General features: G+C 39.0%; 1 protein-coding gene across 1 annotated transcript in view; it reads left to right on the top strand.

Moving 5' to 3' along the window:
* Nucleotides 1–19,051, top strand: part of SEMA3A (semaphorin 3A) — a 182,968-nt gene that overhangs the window by 46,940 nt on the left and 116,977 nt on the right. The window contains exons 2-3 of the mRNA XM_058678270.1: nucleotides 4,243–4,400; nucleotides 8,075–8,137. Of these exons, the coding sequence (XP_058534253.1) occupies nucleotides 4,243–4,400; nucleotides 8,075–8,137 (221 nt within the window). The remainder of the gene's footprint in view (nucleotides 1–4,242; nucleotides 4,401–8,074; nucleotides 8,138–19,051) is intronic.

Raw genomic sequence — 19,051 nt, 5'->3', positions numbered from 1 at the left:
TTTTATTGTTGCGAGTTGAATCGTCATGTGCGATTTTGATGTAAATGTCTCCATCCTTTTTTCTTGTGTATTGAATGTATCTGAAGATTATTAATTTGTAAAACAACTTTAATGTCTTAATTCTGGTCTAATTCTTCATGAAGAATTCACAGGGAACAGGAAATTTTGAAAATGTATAAATGAGTAAACAGAAAGCAAATTGAACATCACTTATTATAAAAAATTATTGTGGTTCTCCCATGATTAGAACAATATTCTGATTATACAACAGATTAATTATAGTGTTTTTGTTATGCTATTAGATTTGAAAGAAGTATTTCTGTTGGACTTGATTTATAAGGTTTTGAAATTCAGGAAACCTTTTAGAAGTATATCATAGGAAAATGCAACTATTCCTGGTTGCCACTGATGCTTGAAATTCCTTTTTCTGCTCAGTCCTCCTGCTTGCGGTCTGTTTTGTCTTATAACCATGATGGTGACAATATTTATTGAGTATTAACTGCTATATTTGTGATCAGTAAGTCTTCATTTTATCATTAGCAAATCATAAGGACACTAAGTCATCAACAACTCTAAACAGAATCTAAGTATAATCACTTTTGAGAGTTAACAATATTCTACTCCTTAAAGAGCGCTTGTTGTGAAACAGCACTTCCAATTAAAACTCCATGTTGCCTTGTTGCAATGATTGAGGTTACGATGTAGAAGTTGAGGTCATGTCTCCACCACAGATAAGGTAATAACCTACCCAAAGCCAGTGGGCTACTCTTACTTGCAACAATTAAGCCGACTGCATAAGTTAATTCAAAGGGCATTTGTTGTCGGTTGTCTGGATATAAGCACAGGCAAGATGTGGGTAGGTGCAGTGATTTAAACATCTCCCATCACTAAATGATCACTTTAATTTTAAATGTTTAATGATAATTATAAAGTATAAATAATGTAAACATAGAAAACCCCCTACAATTCTCAAGGTTTGACTTGAAAGTTAGTGAATATCTATTGAAGCTGAATTTGTCTACATCTGGTTAAATCAAAACACAGAAAAACCCAAGCAATATCACCCTGGGACACAGATTTTTTCTTGACCATAGCCATGAAGGTCTCAGAAAGACTCCCCCAAGCTGTAAAATAAAACAATGTATAAAGTCCATGTTAAAGAAGAACATTTAAAGAATGTGGAGGAAGAAAAAGGAGTGACGAAGCAAATTGAATACATTTGAAGCAATGGAAAATCGCCATTACATCATACTCCGCAAAACTGCTTTCTTCTAATGAAATGACTCAGCAGTGACATTTTATTAAATGGTAGTTTGTTTCCATAGGGATTTCAAGCCTTCACTACCATTCCTGTTCATAGAAACTAACAATCCTCTCCAAATAAACTTAGAAATTTGACCTATACTTTCAATTAGATAAATGCTCTCATTGTTCAGAATTACAGTATAGAAGTTTATTCTATTATTTAGAATTGAGAATGTAGATCAACAAAGAAGGCTTCATTGTTTTTAAAATGACCATTATATGAACTATTAATGAAAATAAAAGAACGTATCACTATTCATTCTTATCCCTTTACCTTGCAAGATTGCAGAGGTTAATAAGGTAGCACGCTTGATAATATCGTTTATAGTAAGTATCTCCTCAGTCTGCTGCCTCTGGACCGTAAGTTCCCATCACGTAGACCACGTTTGATCAAGAAGGTCAAACATGCTGATATTTAACCCCCACTTCCTCCATTTACACAGTTACTTTTACTGAGGGCTTTCTATGCAAACTGTTCTTTCTTGTTTTTCCCTTGCATGATGAAACTTTACCTTCACAGTAATGACTCTGGTTTCTATAAAACCAAAACCCAGAGCTTCATCCTGAGGACTTCATCCTGGTCTGCACACTCAGTAAACGTGTACTGTGGTGAGAACCTTGTTCTTGAAACTGGTTGGTTGCTGAATTCAAGCGTGCAGCTGCTATTTTCCTACCACGTTCCCCAGTTCATGCCTAGAGCTTCCATTCTAGCGTCTGTGTGTTTCAAATTCAAATCCACATATCTTAATTGTCACTTCTATTTCTTAACACTTCTAGGTAGTGTCCTTTCCTTGGATTTGGTCACACTGACTTGTTTTAGTTGGTTGGTCTGGCTACCTATGATGTCACCTCTGGCTCCATTGTAGAATTGCAGTGTGTAGAATAGGAACAACAGTGAAAGATACCTATTTGATAAAAAAAAAAAAAGATAACAAATAGCCCCTCACTGCCTGAACATACCCGATGACAGGAGCGCAGCGCCTTGCTTTGCTGGCAGGTACTTTCCACCCTGACATGACCCAGGGTGCCCGGAAGTTCAGCCTAAATGTCTTCTAGGTAGCGTTGATCTTTGCAGTGTTTTGGCTGCTGGTGAAAGTAAGGCCTTTAAATTCAACTAACACGCACTGGATTCTCTGCCCTTCCTCTAGGCTTACTGAGCTCTCATTGTTTCAGCCCAGATTCATGTGAATGAAATGTTTTTTCTTTGGTTCCTTCCCTCCATTCTTCCATTTTGAGTGGGCAATGAGAACTGAGAGGCCAGCCTCTCAGTTAGTTAGTTCTTTTGAAGAAATGAGAAAAGCATATTTTCACAATTTGTTTACAAAGCTTCAGAAAGAGGCATAAATGTATCAATCCAGCATTTGTTGGTCTGGGAAGATGGAAACAGAGTCTTGCCAATTGTGGAATTGGGCCGTTAATCATTTGTCTCCTAACCCTGAGGAATGCTGACTCTGGGAGAGAAGTCGTTTATGTGAGTGACTGCAGTAGACGACAGTGTCATGCAAGTTATAGTCAAGCATTTTGAATCAAGAAGCTTTGGGAAAACTTCTTGCAGGTTACACTCATCCCAGCTGGTAAGAGTGGGTACTAGTTTGTCAAAGTGGCAGATGCTTGAGGGGGGCTGGAACAGTGGCAGGACCACTGAATGCATCTTCAGGCACAGCAGGAAGAGAACTAAGATGGGTTCTAGGCTCAGTGATAGTGATTATTCCTAAATGGCAAGTTAGAGTTTGAACTTTGTCCTCCTGAAATCACACTTTGTATATGAGGGGAAATAACTGCAGCAGGATGAGATAGCAGCAAGAATCTGCCATGTGAGGGCCCAGCGCGGTGGCCTAATGGCTAAAGTCCATGCCTTGAACGTGCCAGGACCGCATGTGAATACCGCGCTTCTTGACCCAAAGGCCCCACTTCCCACTCATCTCCCTCTTGTGGCCTGGAAAGCAGTTGAGGCTAGCCCAAGGCCCTGAGACCCTGCACCGCTTGGGAGACCAGGTAGAAGCTCCTGGATCCTGGCTTTGGATCGGCTCAGCTCGGCCATTGTGGTCACTCGGGGAGTGAATCATCGGACAGAAGATCTTCCTCTCTGTCTCTCCTAATCTTTGTATATCTATCTTTCTAATAAAATGGATAAATCTTAAAAAGAAAAAAAAGAACGGTGAACGTTCGCTTCCTGGAAGTGAAAACAGATAGAGAAACGATGCATGCTGCACCTTTCTTTCCTTACAAAGTGTACTTTTCATTTTGTAACTGCTGTCAAAAAGCCCCCAGGAAGCGTATACTGGGAAAACCTGAACTCATTCAGGACACACAGTTTGACAGTGCTGAACTTCTGTCCAAAGGGGGTATGAAGATATAAAAAAGTGTGTGCCTCTCCGTGTGTGTGTGAGACAAAAATTTCTCCATGTGTGTCAGCTCCAAATCCTCTGTGGCTTTAGACAGTAAAATTAACGGTTTCGTGGTTTCAGCACATATTGAAATATCTCAGTAAAATCAGCCTTCAAACAACATAGGTAGCGCTGTGTTTCCCTGCACCTTCCCCTCTGCTTTGCTGGTTCCCTTGTTGTCCTTCTAGCTGATGGCTGGAGGCAAAGGAAAGCACCCTGGCAAGTCTTGGTAAAAGTGAAGACACTGCGTCACGGCACAGACACTGCTGATGTGCTCAACATATGGGCACGGACTCTGGCGGAGGAGGCTGTGTGTACGCAAGATGTCTTGTTTCACTCCCCTCTTCAGCGGTGTGCTTTCCTGAATATCAAATCAAGAAATGGTTGAATTTGACTCCCTTTTCAATGAAATATTAAAAATTGGTTTTATGTGTTTGCTAGTTCCTTGAGGATACGGCCACAGCAAGCACTGTTTGCGTTGCTCTGCACCGAGTCTCTGCCGACTGTGCCCTGACGTTAACCTGCCATGTCTTGCTTTGTTCCCTTGCAGAAATGTTAGAATCCAACAGTGTGATCACGTTCAATGGTTTGGCCAACAGCTCCAGTTATCACACCTTCCTTTTGGATGAGGAGCGGAGCAGGCTGTATGTTGGAGCAAAGGATCACATATTTTCATTCAACTTGGTTAATATCAAGGATTTTCAAAAGGTATTTTTATTCTAATGTGTTCATACTATAGTTGTATTGAGACGTCTTAAGTTACATAGAATTCCCTCACTAGCACCATGTCATGTGGCAGAAAACTGTTTTAAATTAGTATCTTTTCAGATGCAAATATCTGATGATAATAACACACCAATAGAGTACATAAAAGTCATCAAGGAAGAAATATGTATTTTCAAGTTTGACTTAGAAGTATTAGCTTCAGCTTACCCTTCCATAGTTATACCGAGCTGCTGAATAAAAAATAAATATTTGAACTATGACTAAACTGTTATAATTGACTTCATGTACTATACATATTCATACGTGCATAGAAATTTATCCATCTCTATATTGCCAACAAATGTGGGGTTCGTGACTCATATGCCTGTTGTGGTGTGCCACCTGTGTTTGCAAAGAAAGCGTTATTGGAACACAGGTACTCGCATTCATTTCCGTATTACCTGTGCCTGCTTTGTGCTGCAACAGCAGTCGAGTAGTCGCAACAGAGATCAACTGGCTGACACAGTCTGAAATATTTACTATCTGGCCTTTTCAGCAAAAAGTTTGCCAAACCAGATCTAGAAGATTAGTTTTCAAAGCTTTAGATTTTTTTTCCAAATGTGGTCATTCAGACATCGGCAGGAAGCCAGGTTTTATCCTTATTCTTCATATGGTTTCTGGCTTATTTCATTAGTAACATACATAGTTTTGAAAGTAAACATGGGTTGGCATAAATAAGTGGAAACTGAGCTCCTCGGTCTACCTGGTGCACTCTGAATCAACTGGTTTTTCCCAGTTGGCACCGCCTGCCTCAGCTTCCCAGGACACCAAGCCTTTATGCCAAGCATTCACAACCAGTGCAAGAAGCCTCTTGGCAAGTGGACACGTTTGCGTCCATGTGTGTTGGTTTTGGTCCTTCTCCATGTCCAGGCTGGAAGTGGTGGGCCTCATCTGTCCATGAACTGCAGCAGATGAAGTGATAACTTTTAAAAAGTGACTGGGTTATAAAAAGTCTTTGTTCTGGTTGCAGAACGTTGCTTGAGACACAGTAAAAGTTTGAAATTCAAAGCTGACTCTTGTGTTAAATAGGGCATAGCACTAAACCCAAGACTTTGTCTTTGATTCCCCAGATACTAAAATTCTGACCGTATGCACACACTTATAAAGTATTGTATTTAGTCATATTGAATGACAGCACACTTCTGAAATATTTTGGAATCGATATAGCCCTCAAATTTCTTTTCTGATATTTCAGTATGATTGATTCTGAATCTCTTCTCTGATGATAGCAATAAATGCCAAAAATCATCTACTCTTTGAGAACAACGGTTTTAACTGTTTTTCTGAAGTAGAAAGAAAATTAAACAGATGTTTGTTGTTGTCTTGCTTTTTGTCAGTATTTTAAAATTTTATGATTTTGTAAATTGTTATGTATGCAAATATATGCACATATGCTTGTAGGTGGAAGGTGTATGAGCAAGGACATAAATCATTGCACATTGTGTGCTCAACATGTTTGGCGTTGTCTTTGAGTAAATATTCTGAACTTTTATTCAAGTGATTCTAAACTGAAAAGAACCAAGAGCGAAAGCTGCTGTGTGTAGTTGAGAATCCTAATCATCTGTTTACATCTACGTGTCTTGTGCTTCTTACCAGACTTATAGAAACCATGTTTTGAATTAATGAATTAACTCACTTAGGTGAAAGCTGTATCTTGTAATGTTTTTGTTACACCAATGTTTTAATAATAGAAGACATAGTTTTAATTTGAAAACATCTCACTACAACCATGTTTATGAGGTGAAATTGGATTTACTTCAGGATTTACAAGTGTTTGTTTATATTTGGTATTTCTATGTCCCTTTCTGCCTATACATGTACGACATTGTTCACAACTTTTTTAACCATCTTATATTATGATTAATAGTGTAGAGTGTACTATGGCATAGCATAAATAATTCTGGGTGACTTTTTAAAGCAAGATAAAACACAAGGTTATAAAATTACAGGTTAAAAAAATAGACCAATCAGTTTAGAACAAAACACACATTCCCATGGAAAAGCACTTTACCTTAATAAAAAGAGTTCAATCCTTTTAAGTAAAATTTCTTCCAAATAGCATGAGCACAAGAGACTACTGTGAGTAGAGGCACAGGGAGGAAAAATAGCAAATAGACATGAAGCATTTTAAGTAAAAAGGGAAGACATTTAAGCATTATTAGATACCTGAGCAATTTTTGAACAAAGAAGGCAAAGATTTCAGCATGGAAGTTATAAAACAATGCTGTTATTATTTGGTAAAAGCACTCACAAAGTCAAGCCCACACTGTCTCAATACCTCGCAATCAAGATTCTGACACTTGAACAAAGCGTCCCAGCCCTTTAAACAAACAATACATATAAACATACCAAGGTTTACTAATCTGTGATTGTTAGCAGGCTGAGCTGGAAAGCTGAGTAGGAACATCAACGAGTTTTAACTCTGTTGTACATTGATGCCATGCCCAGAAAAGAGGTAACAGTTCATCTTCCTCCGTCATAAACTTTTTATAGAACTAGTTCCCCTGACCCTTCTATACCAATGTGAAGACAAAACTGTACCATGGCTCCATCTGGCAAGCTGGTCTCACTGTTCAGGACCTGGCTTATGGTAGTTTGAAGGAGCAACACATTTACGGCTTTTGAATGTTTTGACACAACTAGTTTTAAAATTCACACAGAACCCGTCAATTGACGGTGTTAACTTATATGCAGGCACTTGTGAAAGGTAAACCACATTTTAAAAGAAAATCTACAAATTAAGATGGTAACGGTTCAAATGAATGCATATCCCAGAATATTTAGAGCTTTGGTATTGGGACATGGACCCTAAATACATCTGTCAAGTCAGTGAGTGTTATTTCAATATGTCCAAAATTTTTGTTTATACATGTGTTGTAATTTGCCTTGTAATTTCCTAGAAAATGAATATCACAATGCTTACTCAAGTTTAGAACCATTTATATTGAAGTTTCTGGAAGTTTCCAAATGAATGGTAATCAATCATCCTCAGACTAAAATCTTTCCAGCAAATATGAGTGATTAACTGTTGCCATCTCCAGATTTCTCTTTTAAACATGACACTTGCCCTGATATTAAGTAATATTTCTAGAAGAAAAACAATAAGTTGTTCCACTCAGTAAGATGGAAGTCATTGCAACAGCTCAAGGAATTTGGAAGATTTTATATAAAATTTAGAAAAGAGTATCTGGCTTGGTGTTATTGAAGGAAAAGCATCCACCATTCACCTGCTGGTACTATTTTGGCTTATTTGGCGCTGTCACCATATTCACTACATGGGACCCTTGGAAGAATAAAGACCAAATAAAGGGGCAAAAACAGCAGCAGTGCTTTCCCAGCTGGTCCAGGACTAGCCCACAGTGTGAGAGTAATATTTACAACTACTTGCTCTTAGGGCTATGGACCATATCGGTTTCTTGCTCAACTCTCAAGTGCAACAAATGCTAATACACAGAATGAAAGACTTGAGTCTGCCTTCACTGATACTGCTGTAGGGGCTAAGCAGAAGTGGCCCTGCCATGCAATAGTTGGTGGCCCCACTCCCATCCAAAAGTCTATGTGATGTTGAATCTCCTTGGGAACTTAACATGAAATAATGTCTTTTTCTCTGTCCTTAGATTGCTTGGCCAGTATCTTATACCAGAAGAGATGAATGCAAATGGGCTGGGAAAGATATCTTGGTAAGCATTAATCAGCCTAATTATTTTATAATTGTATAAGGAGGCATTAGTCTGTCATCTGTTTTAGTTCATTACTAGTCACCAAAGTGCCCTTGTAGACTATTACTCTCGAGGAATATAACCATACTGCTCAGTTCTAGAAGTACCAAGAGCAGAAAAATGAGTAGCAACACCATTATTTCTCAAGAAACCACAAGATACTCCCACGGATGACTCATAAGTGCAGAATATAATCCAAATAGTTCAATTTTAGACATACCAAGGAACTTTGAAAGGAAGTTATACAACATAGCATTAAAAGAAGTTTATTTTGGTGCAAAAAGTGTTTTGAGATTAATGGAGATTTTTTTATACTATGCATGTTCTGTGAACCTCTGGAAGCTTGTTTAGGCTTATATTCAAAAACTTCCTTGTCAAGGTTGGCTTTCATGTTAAAGCCCTTTGAACGTTATGCAGTGCTGCCATTTTCCGTCCGTGACAATTCGGTCATTGCTCCTTCCTTCCTTCAAGCCATCCCACTCCTTTTCCTTTACTTCCTTTAAATTCCTTCTTTCTACTTTCTTGCCTTTCTCTCATCTATCAATGAATATTCATAGAGAAATGACTATGTCAAGGGCTTTCTGGGGAGCCCAGACAAGAAATCATCTCCTCTTCAAATGGCTGAATCACTGCCAGAAAGTAGAGGACATTATTTTTCTGAACTACTCTTATTAAAAAAAAAATTAGACTGGGGAACCATCTTGAGGTGTAGCCAAATACCTCAGTGAATTAAAAGTGGTTATACTTGCTTAAATAAATTGGTTAAAATAAACTATAGAAGGGAAGGCATTTGCCTGGTGGTTAGGACACTGTGCTGAGTTCTTGAGTCTCCCACTGGAGTTAGCTGGGTTTGGGTTCCAGCTCCATTCCCAATTCCACCCTGGCAGGCAGCAGCCCGATACAATAGGCTGGTGCACCCTGCGAGCCCTGGTTCCCAGCTGCTGGCTTTGGCCTGATGTGGACGCATGGAAAGTGAACCTGGGAATAGAAGTTATCTGACATCTGTCTGTGTCTCTCAAATAAAAAATAGATTTTTTAAAATAAAAATGCAGATTTTCTGTTACCTTTTCTCTTATTAACAGTTTGGGATATGAAGTAAATAAATAGGCTTAAATGTTCGTTTTCTTTTTTAAAGATGTATGTAGCTATTTGAAGACCAGAGATACAGAGAGAGAGAGAAAGCAAGAGGGAGGAAGAAGGCTGAGAAGAAGGAGAGCTTGGATCTGTTGCTTCATTTCCCAGACAGCCACAGTGCCCAGGGCTGAGCTAAGCTCAAGTCCAAAGTCAGGAGCTTCTTCCAGATCTCCAAGCCAGTGGCAGGGACCCAAATCCTTGGGTCATCTTCTGATGTTTTCCCCTCAGCCATTTTTCATAGACCCATTTGTTTCCATTTTCTTTTTTAGAAAAAAAATAACACTCTGTGTTTTTAGAAATAACAATTCTTCCTTGATAAGCATGGCAAAACAGTCACTATTTTTAACAATATTGTCAATAACTAATTAGAGAAAAGCACAGGAAGAGTTAAAGAAATGAGGTTTTTTCTTTTCCCCGCTGAACACCCTGTTTCCGAGGTGGTGTAGGGCAGCATGACGAACATCTGCACCGTGGGCTTCTCCGCAGGTGTGACAGGTGGCTCTCGCTCTGCTCCATTCAAGACATGCAAGTGGTGCTGCCACTGCAGTGGTGAGCTGAGGGACGGGTCCCTGTGGCCACAGGGCTCCCAGGCAGCCTGGAGTCCCACTGGGGGCCGCCTGGAAGCTCCGAGTGCTCTCCCTCACCTCCGCACCTACGTTGCCCCCTTTCCTGCCAGCCGGCGCAAAATTTCCTCTGGAAACAAAGCGGGTTTCGAGAAATTGCCTGGGGGAAAGCCCCGTCCTCAGCACTGGCTGCAGAAGCAAGGATGATGGAGGAAAAGGAAAACAGAGACCACTAACTCCCCACAGTGTGACAGTGGACTGTGCTTGTGGCAGCGCGCAAACAACTGGGTTTCCTTCCCAGGACTAGGACGTCAACGCTGGGACATCCAGACAAGGCAGGGCTTGAACCTGTGCTGTCCCTGAGTGCAGTGGCACAGAGCAAGTGAACTCTTCTCGGTCTTCGATGTGACTCTCTGTGGCTCTGATCAGCTTGGACCCAACACATAGAATAAATCATCAGTTGGTATTCATACAGCCAGGACACCCTCTGAGGCTGAGGTAAATGCACTTGGTAGGAAATGAAATTAAAAGAGAAATTCTCTTTGGTGCAAAAGTTTTGTACATGAGGGCTCTTCAGAAAGCTCAGGGAAAAAATGTGTGTTATGAAAAACTCTGCGTAGATTCACGTGTGTGTGTTCTGGTCACGGCATTTGTGACAACACTAATCATTACTCTGCATTTTTGATTTCTTGTCGTCGAAGTGAGTACACGGGTGATAAACAGTCATCATGTTGATATGCCATTTCGTGCTACTATTATAGTTTCCATAGAAATATAAATATTTCTATGCCATTTCTGTCATTATGGGGTTAAAGTTATCTTAAACTTTTCCACTGCCTTTACTTGAAAGTTCTTATTTTTTAAGAAAAATATACCACATATACGGTGGAACAGAGACCCTGAATGAAGATATAATGCAACCCAGCTAGCTGTATTCTGACTACTCTTACCCACCTCTCATCTCATTTCCGATTCTTTTTCTACTGCTTAAAATCCACTTTGCTGTTCACAATAACATTTCTATTGGTGGATTAACTTCCTTGACCCTGTTTTGCAAATGAAAACTGAATTTGTGCTAAGCTGGTAGAACAATCTGTTTTGAATCAATAGCTCTCTGAATCTTCTGTTTATCCTGCTAAACCATCCCTTTTTCTACTAAGTTTCAATAAAACCAAATGGCAACCGTATGACTGTTAGAAATATTTTGAACGTCATTGGAAATCAAACTTGCAACCATCTGAGAAGAACAAAAAAAAAATGTAGATTCTCATAACATTTTTATTCTTGGATACATTTCAAAGTGCAGTATCGTGCACCTGAACTCTGGGATTTTATTTTTTTAATTCACGAGGGACTTCTTTTCATATTTTTGTCCTTAAGTTGAATTCATTTTGGAGGAGAGGAGAGAGTGCAACAGCTCTACCACGTTTATCGTGGCTCACATTTCCGGGCCTCAGCAGCACTCGGTTGCCTAGTGAATGCAGTTGGCAAATTTGAGGTTGCACGTGCACCTTAATGTGTAGTACATTCCCGCTTACACACGTCAACCTGGGAGTTTAATTTGAATTTCATTTGCTTTTCCAACAGTCAAAGTTGGCTTCAATCTTTAGGGGTTTTTTTTAAGCACTTTAAATCATGCTAACCATTCATTAAGTACATAGGTAATTTGAGAGTGTGCAAAGATCACAAGGTTTCATTAAACCTTGAAATCCTTATGCATTTTTATAGGGCGATAGTTTTTCACTGGTCTCTCTCATCTTAAGAGCAAAATCAGTGAATGCCTTGCTTGCAAGGTAATGTTTACGGGTGTTTGTATTGGTAAGAGTTTTGGAAGATAGGCTCCCCGAGGAAGCAAAAGAAAGGTGTGTTTGCATTCAAGTGCAATGGATATAAAATCTCTCTGCAGGTGGAAAAGCCAGCATAATAGTCAGCATTCCTCTCTAGTAATCCAGCCCACAATGTGTGCAGGTGTCACCTGACCCTCTTCCCACTGCCTGGTGCTGAAATGCTAGTTTTCTGACTACTGTCACTTAGGAGAGTAAAGCCCTTTAGTCCTGACCTGGCAGCTGCATATCTTGGCCCAGTATCTATGAAACCATGGCAGGCTCACCTGTTCTCTTACAAGTAAAGTAAAAGCACAGACCTTTTGTACATCTTGGTGATAGTGAGCCTGTTTAGACATTCATGATGATTTCACACGTGGGTCTGTGCTCAGTTTATTCATTTTAAAATATGATCCATGCAGAGATTTGATGACACTTCGGTTTTGCAGAAGGCTGATAACACTTTGTCATATCAAATGCCACAGAAACGAACATGGATTTTCTGTGTGTGTGTGTCTGTACTTTTCTGCTTGGAGACAGTGTCAGGAAGCTAAACTAATTACAGCTTAAATTCTGTATTTTGGAGTATAATAGCTAATATTTTCTGAGAATTAAGTAGCTATTCAATATTAATGTAAATTTTTGAAGGAGTCACACTTGGTGATAAGCACAAATTTCTTTGCAAGTCAGATAAGCCAGTTTGTGTGTACAGAACAGAGCATGGGAAAGGCAGCCTTACCATTGCATTTACTTTAGAAACTAGTTTTGCTCATGTTTTAAATTAATTTTTAAGTAATAAAGCATGATATGTTTAATATAAGGTGATAATTTCTATGTCTGAATTGTCAGGTATCAAACCCTACATTTACAATCTTCGTGTTTTGGGAATTCTTTTAGGTTCAAAATTAAAATTTAATGCATTTTTTATTTAATGAAACTAACACATGAAACAGACATTTTATAAAAATTAACAGAGTTTGAAGAGTTTGGATTGTATTCTGTTTATTAGAATTTTCCATTGCATTTTTAAATGGCTGAGATGAAGGTCAAATAGTTGGCACTGGATAAGAAATCATGATTTAGGTTTGATTAGACACCATAACTCATTCAAGCATCAGGGTACATACTTTCAGAGCTCGATAAGCATTTTGTACTCTGTGGGGCTCATTAGTTTGATGGGGACAGTTCCTCTGAGGATTGGATTTTGGCTAATGTCTTCTGACTTCACAGTTGGCAAATGGTTCCAAGTCCCACTGACTTACCATCTCACAGTCGTCACTGGTATTTTGCTTCTTTATGTGCAAGCTTGTCCACATAAATAGATTTTCATTCATTTGGAAGGCATGCTAATCATCTTATATATTTAATGTGAACTGTGGACATATTTCTTTAGACATTCTCTATCTCTAGATAAGTTTGCAATGGTCAACTGTTGTTTTAATTTGGACTTAGAATAGCAATTTTAAAAGCATATTCACAGGACATCATGAAACTCCTGAAATTTCTGTTTGTATCATATGACATACACATGAATATGTTTGTAAGTATATATATATGTGTGTGTGTGTGTGTGTGTGCACACATATACACTACATATTTATATATGGTAAGGAAAATAAGAAGCCAAGATTACAGTGTATCTAAGAACTGGACACTATGCCCAGAGACTGAGTATCAACTTTGTTTTGGTTTGTATATGCTGAAGAGCAGAAGCTTCTCATCGTTACACTCAAATTAGGGACCAAATCGACTACTTCTGCTATACTAATATTAGATTCAGATTACATCTACTCATGTTTGTGTATATAATTCACCCATACAGAGTGCCAAAAGACTTTTCTAATATTGTGGTTGAAAAGATACCAAAATTAGTTATTCTGGCATCCCACATACATTTTAAATGGAGGAACTATTCTTTTTTATAAGAAATTAATTATCAACTAATGAACTTGAATGTTCATGTGTTTCTAAGTAGGTCAAACCTATATTCTCTTCACATTACATAATATAATGAATGATTTTGTCCCAGTAAATATATCCTTCAATCTGTTTAATCAGAAGCCAGAATTGGTATGAATGATTTGGAAAATATCAGGGTAAAATAGGAAAAAAAGAAGTTTATTCTAGAGAATAGACTTCATCCAATCATGGAAGGCCATTGCCCCTGACATGGACAGGGTTGCTATAGCTAATCAGGTTGACATCACAGAAGAAATGTTGGGCAAGAGGTGAGAAGAGCAGGAACCAATGGGCTACACATGCACCAACCGGATCCTACCAAGACAAAGGCGGACCAGCAACTGCCTTTCACCCCAATGCCTCCTCACTCCCTCTAAAGTGGTCCTTGACCAGGTCTTGTAGAAGCTAGTGAATGCTCTATGATAAGCCAGTGGGGCTGGAAGCCCAAAGCTGCCTGTGCTATCCCAGAAGCCAACAGATCAGAACAACCAGCCAGCCACAACCTGACGCAGGCCTCCCAGTTCTCATACGTATTTCTCATATAGTTGAGACCAACACCAACTAAAAGGAGAAGGGAAATTCTAAGCCCCATTGTTCCAGCTACCTAAGTTGACGACTGTGCAATTCCTCCACAGCTATTAACAATTTCTGTATTTGCTGTTTGAGACAATGAGTCATGACATATATCACTTCAATAACAAGAGTGATTTTATTCAGTTCTTCACTAGCAGAAGAAGAAACTTCATGAAAATTCTAATGAATAGAATGAAACTTCTCATCGTAACAGAAACAAGCACAGATTAATATTCAAGTTTAAGTTTAGTGTATTCACTTCCATGTCGCACAATGGAATAATTTTTCTCAGCTCTTCCCTCAGAAGAATGAACAATTCATAATTATGTAGCATGTGGGATAGTGTAAGTAGACAGGGAAGTATTTAAACCAAGAGAAAAAATGACTGATTATCTTCAGAAAGGTAATTAATTTAATAAGTTCTAAGCATTAAACTAAGTACTTTACATGGATGTATCATTAATCCCACTTTTGATGAAGATACATAAAGTTAACACAAGTAATTGTCTTCATGCTATATGTATTCTACCATTAAGACTTATTTTTTAATGTTTTTAGAATATCTTTTCAAATGTAAATGTCCTGGAATAAGTTACAACTTCAATACATTTTATTGGATATATGTAAATTAGAATATCCCACGGTTCCAAATTGTGTTCAGGAATCATTTCTATAAGTAGATGTATATGTCTGTGTAGGCAGAGGTATATAGGCACATGTTTGCATATAAAGATGTGCATGTATATATATATTTTATAAATATACATATATATGGGAAGATTATTACATATGGAGATTATTTGAAGGAATAGTAAAAATATACCAGAATAAATGAGCTTTGTGAAATTTCCTTTTTAATATCTTCTTATATTTAGAGACTAAAATATCCCACACATACCTTCTGTTTGTTCAAAACAGGGCTTTAAGCAGTAATAAATCTTAATGTCTTTTGCTGAAACAACTTGCTTCCTTTGGTAACACACTCCCTCCCTAAAGCCAGTGTTCCCGTTAGCTTGCTTGGGCTGCCCTGATGACATGTCACAGGCTGCGTGGTTTTCCTGACAACTATTCATTTGCTCACAGCGACAGGAGCTGGACCTAAAATCAAGGAGCCCGTGGGCCAGTGGACTCGGGGCTCCTCTCCTTGGCGTGCAAGGTACCCCTTCCTGCCTCCTCTCATGTGGCCCTACTGTGCACAGGTACCCCTGAGTTCCTCCTACAGGTCCAAACTTCCAGTCAGACTGTATGAGGGGCCCTAGGGGCACCATTTTAACATTGGTACCACTTTAAAGACCCTTCTCCAAATGCATCACTTTTAGAAACTACAAGGGGCTAAGACTTCAGAGTAGGCATATGGAAGCAGCAGAACTGACCCCATAACCATGACTTATTAATTGTGCTTTCCTAATTCATCAGACACATACTCTTCATATTGGTTTTCATTTGATTTGGTTCTTTTTTGTTTCCTTTTTGGGGTTGACCATTTAGCCTAGTGGCTAAGACACCGGTTAAGACTCCATAAGCCCTCTCAGAGTGCTGCAGTCTGTGTCTCACACTGGCTCCTGACTCCGGGCTCCTGCTCATGCAGTCCCTTAGAAGCAGTCAGTGATGATGGCTTAGGCAGTAAGACTGAACTCCTGGCTTCAGCCCAGCTCAGCCCTCGCCATTGTGAACACTTGAGAGATCAACCAGCAGGTGCAAGCTCTGTCTGTTCCTTCACATGTTGAAAAATTTTATCTTTCTAATGTCCTACTTTTTAAACTCCTTACCAAACAATTGAACATGACAGTCTTGAAAAAGTAAAGAATAACTGTGGAATATTCTGTAGTCAGTGTTGTTTAAACAAGGCATTTTATCACTGTTCATGTCACAAATAGTAACCCTGTTAAGGGAATAATAAATGAGCATGTACTTGAATACATCCTAAGAGAACATTTTATACTATTAATTGTATGACAGTCTTAGTATTTTGTGTGTTAAAGACTCCAACCGAAAATTTAATTTTTAATATTAGATAATGCAGAAAGTAGAAAAGATGGGTATGAATGAAACCAAGTATCCCTCTAAATTCTGAGCATCGTTTATTCTCTGCTCCAAAGCTTCATCTCATTTACTATTAAAGATGCAGTCCATGTCTCTCATTTAGTAATTAATTCTGTTATGAGAAAGGCATATATATTGGAATTTAAAGATGCCAGATAATCCAGTCTGCAGTTAATCACTTTAGACTGTAACTTGTCCTGCTTGACTTAAATCAGTGTGTTAATTGTTTTTCATAAATGAGCGCGAAGCACTCAGCCCCCTGCACCAAGTTAGAAACCACAAATAATACTTCTGAAATCAGAGTAAAGATTATGACTGCTTAATGGCTTTTTTACTTCACAGGAAATATAGTTAAGTAGATTTCATATAATTTTACAACTGTCTTCTTTTGCTGGAATATAAAATGAAGAAAAAAATGTATGGAATAAACAGCAGCCCGCAGCCAAATAACAGCAATGAATAGAGAAAATATGATTAATTAGATGGTAGGACAATGTAAGAGAAAATGCAGTCCTAGAAATGGGTGGTCTAAGCTTCCCATCCCACATGAAATTTCAAAGTGAAATCTCTTAACTCTCCATTAAATAGGAAAAGTTAATCCCCTTGGTCAATGTTTCTTAGTCTAAGGGTTTCTGGTGCGTACATGTAGAATCAGTTTGACTAAGTTTGAAGGTTTCAAGTAATTTGGAGGGAAATGTTTATAGAATCTTAAGTAATATTTCTAGAAATTCAAAACAAATAGTTAATCCAGAGGGGGGGGAAACAGTCAAATTGAGCACTTAACTAAAACATCATCTAAGTAGGATGATTTAGGAGCTCTCATATTCGTGGGTTTCATTGTTCAGACTACTTTGATGTTCATTTTTGAAAAATCATAGGTTTGATAGGGACATAGTTCAATGTATGTGAATGTTTACATACAGTAATCACTAACTACAAAATAATGCTTGCATCAGTATTTTGTTTCAATCTTATTTAAGTGTTAATATGGAAAGGTGAGTTGGTTTTATGATGCCATCATGCTTCATTATAGTAAAAGAATGACGCCCAAACTGGATAGAACAGTCTGCTCTCCATTGTAAAAGGTGAATGTTCACAAACTCCAAGTCACACAACTCAGCCTTAGATCGCCACCGATAAAACAAAATCACAGTTGCCTGTTAGTTGTGTTAGATTCTCCTCTTTGAAAGAGGTTTGCCATGTGCTGTGGTGCCTACTGGGGTCTCAGAAAGACCTAGTTTTGGGTGGTGAGATCACAGCTGCTCAGCAAAACCTCAGAAGAGAAAAGGACAAAGCATGAGTGCTTTGTGTGGAACGACATGAAGAGAGGAAGGCGGGACGTGAGTGGCAGGAGCAGTCTCATGGATTACGGCTCAGGCACGGAGGCTGCTGTTTAGCCAACTTGCCAAAGAAATGGACAAAGAAAAGAAACTCAAAAGATTAACTTCAGGAATTGAGCTTACTAATGGATTTTCATGCAGAATTGTACCCACCCATCATGATAGGAAATGCTTTCCTCTGCTTGCCCAGCTGCTAGAGTAAAATATTTCTGTGTAACTGCTGATGAGAGAGAGTGCCCAACCCTTTTCCTCTTGAAATGAATTCTTGCTGACCTGAGGTGATACAGTGCTATACCCGGTCATTTGGGGCTGATTTATTTTTGAGCCGAAATAAGTTGCCTGAGCTCATCTTGAACTGACTAGATTTGAACAGATATTGTTCATGTTCACAGTCTATCTTTTTCTCTTCTTTACAGTAAAATTTCACTGTTCCCTTTGTAAGTTGAGAACGTACAAGGAGGTAATTGCAGTTGGAGATAGATTCTATTCTTTTGTAGAAAGTGTAATCATCGGAAGTTAGTTAACAACACCTCAGATCTGGTTTAATTTTCATGCGTGGAGCAGTTGTTTTGACAGATGGATGGACTTTATTTTTATAACCAGCCAGGAAAAGTTTGTGCGACAGTGTAATCAGTGCTACGTATCTGCAATGTTTGTTTTTGAATCACTGTGCAGTTGGCTCCTGTATCTTCTTGGTTGTGGGGGGAGGAGAGGAAAGGGGTGGCACCAAGAAACAGTATTTTTCCGGACTAGTGTGTTTCTGCAAAGACCCTTCATCTATTTGATCTGCAAAGACTAGGGACAGTTGGGAAAATAAGTGCAAATAGTCTGTCGCGGAAGGAGAGGAGTGATGGCTCCACAGGTGCAGCCTTGCGTCTCACTGCTTTAAGACTGCCTTGCCCTGGATTTCTAAAATAAGCATCTGTAACGCTGGCGATCTGGAGTGAATTTCAGTGAAATCAGAGGTCAGCATGGTTGCCTGACCCCAGGGAAGCCAACTTGTTGCTATGTTCTTCTGTGTGTATCAATGTAGATTCCAGAGCGGATCAGGGGTTGGAAAATGAATTCATTTGGAACTGATTAGGCTGTCTTAGTGTGCTGTAAATCCGCCGTGCTGAGCCGAGCGGGCGGTAGTCTAATGCCAAAAAGCACATTACGTTGTGAGTCTTCAGCTTCGCCATGGTTCAAGGGAAGGTCAGAAACGCGCCTCCTCAGTCTCCCCAGAGTCGAAATGTGTGAAGTGTGTTTCCTTTTCTCTGCCACGCTTCCTTCTTTTTCAGCGGAATGTCCAATCCGCTTCCAAATAAAATGAATATCCTGTTCGGGAACAGTCCAACAAACTTGGCAGCAGCGAGCTAGCATGCAGGCAAATGAATGACAGGATTGATAGTTGTTGCTGCAGGTTCTCTGCAAAGAACAAACCCTCACTGATGTGTCTCT

This window comes from Ochotona princeps, chromosome 20, assembly GCF_030435755.1.
Source record: "Ochotona princeps isolate mOchPri1 chromosome 20, mOchPri1.hap1, whole genome shotgun sequence".
NCBI lineage: Eukaryota > Metazoa > Chordata > Mammalia > Lagomorpha > Ochotonidae > Ochotona > Ochotona princeps.
This window is presented reverse-complemented; position numbering and strand designations above follow the sequence as displayed.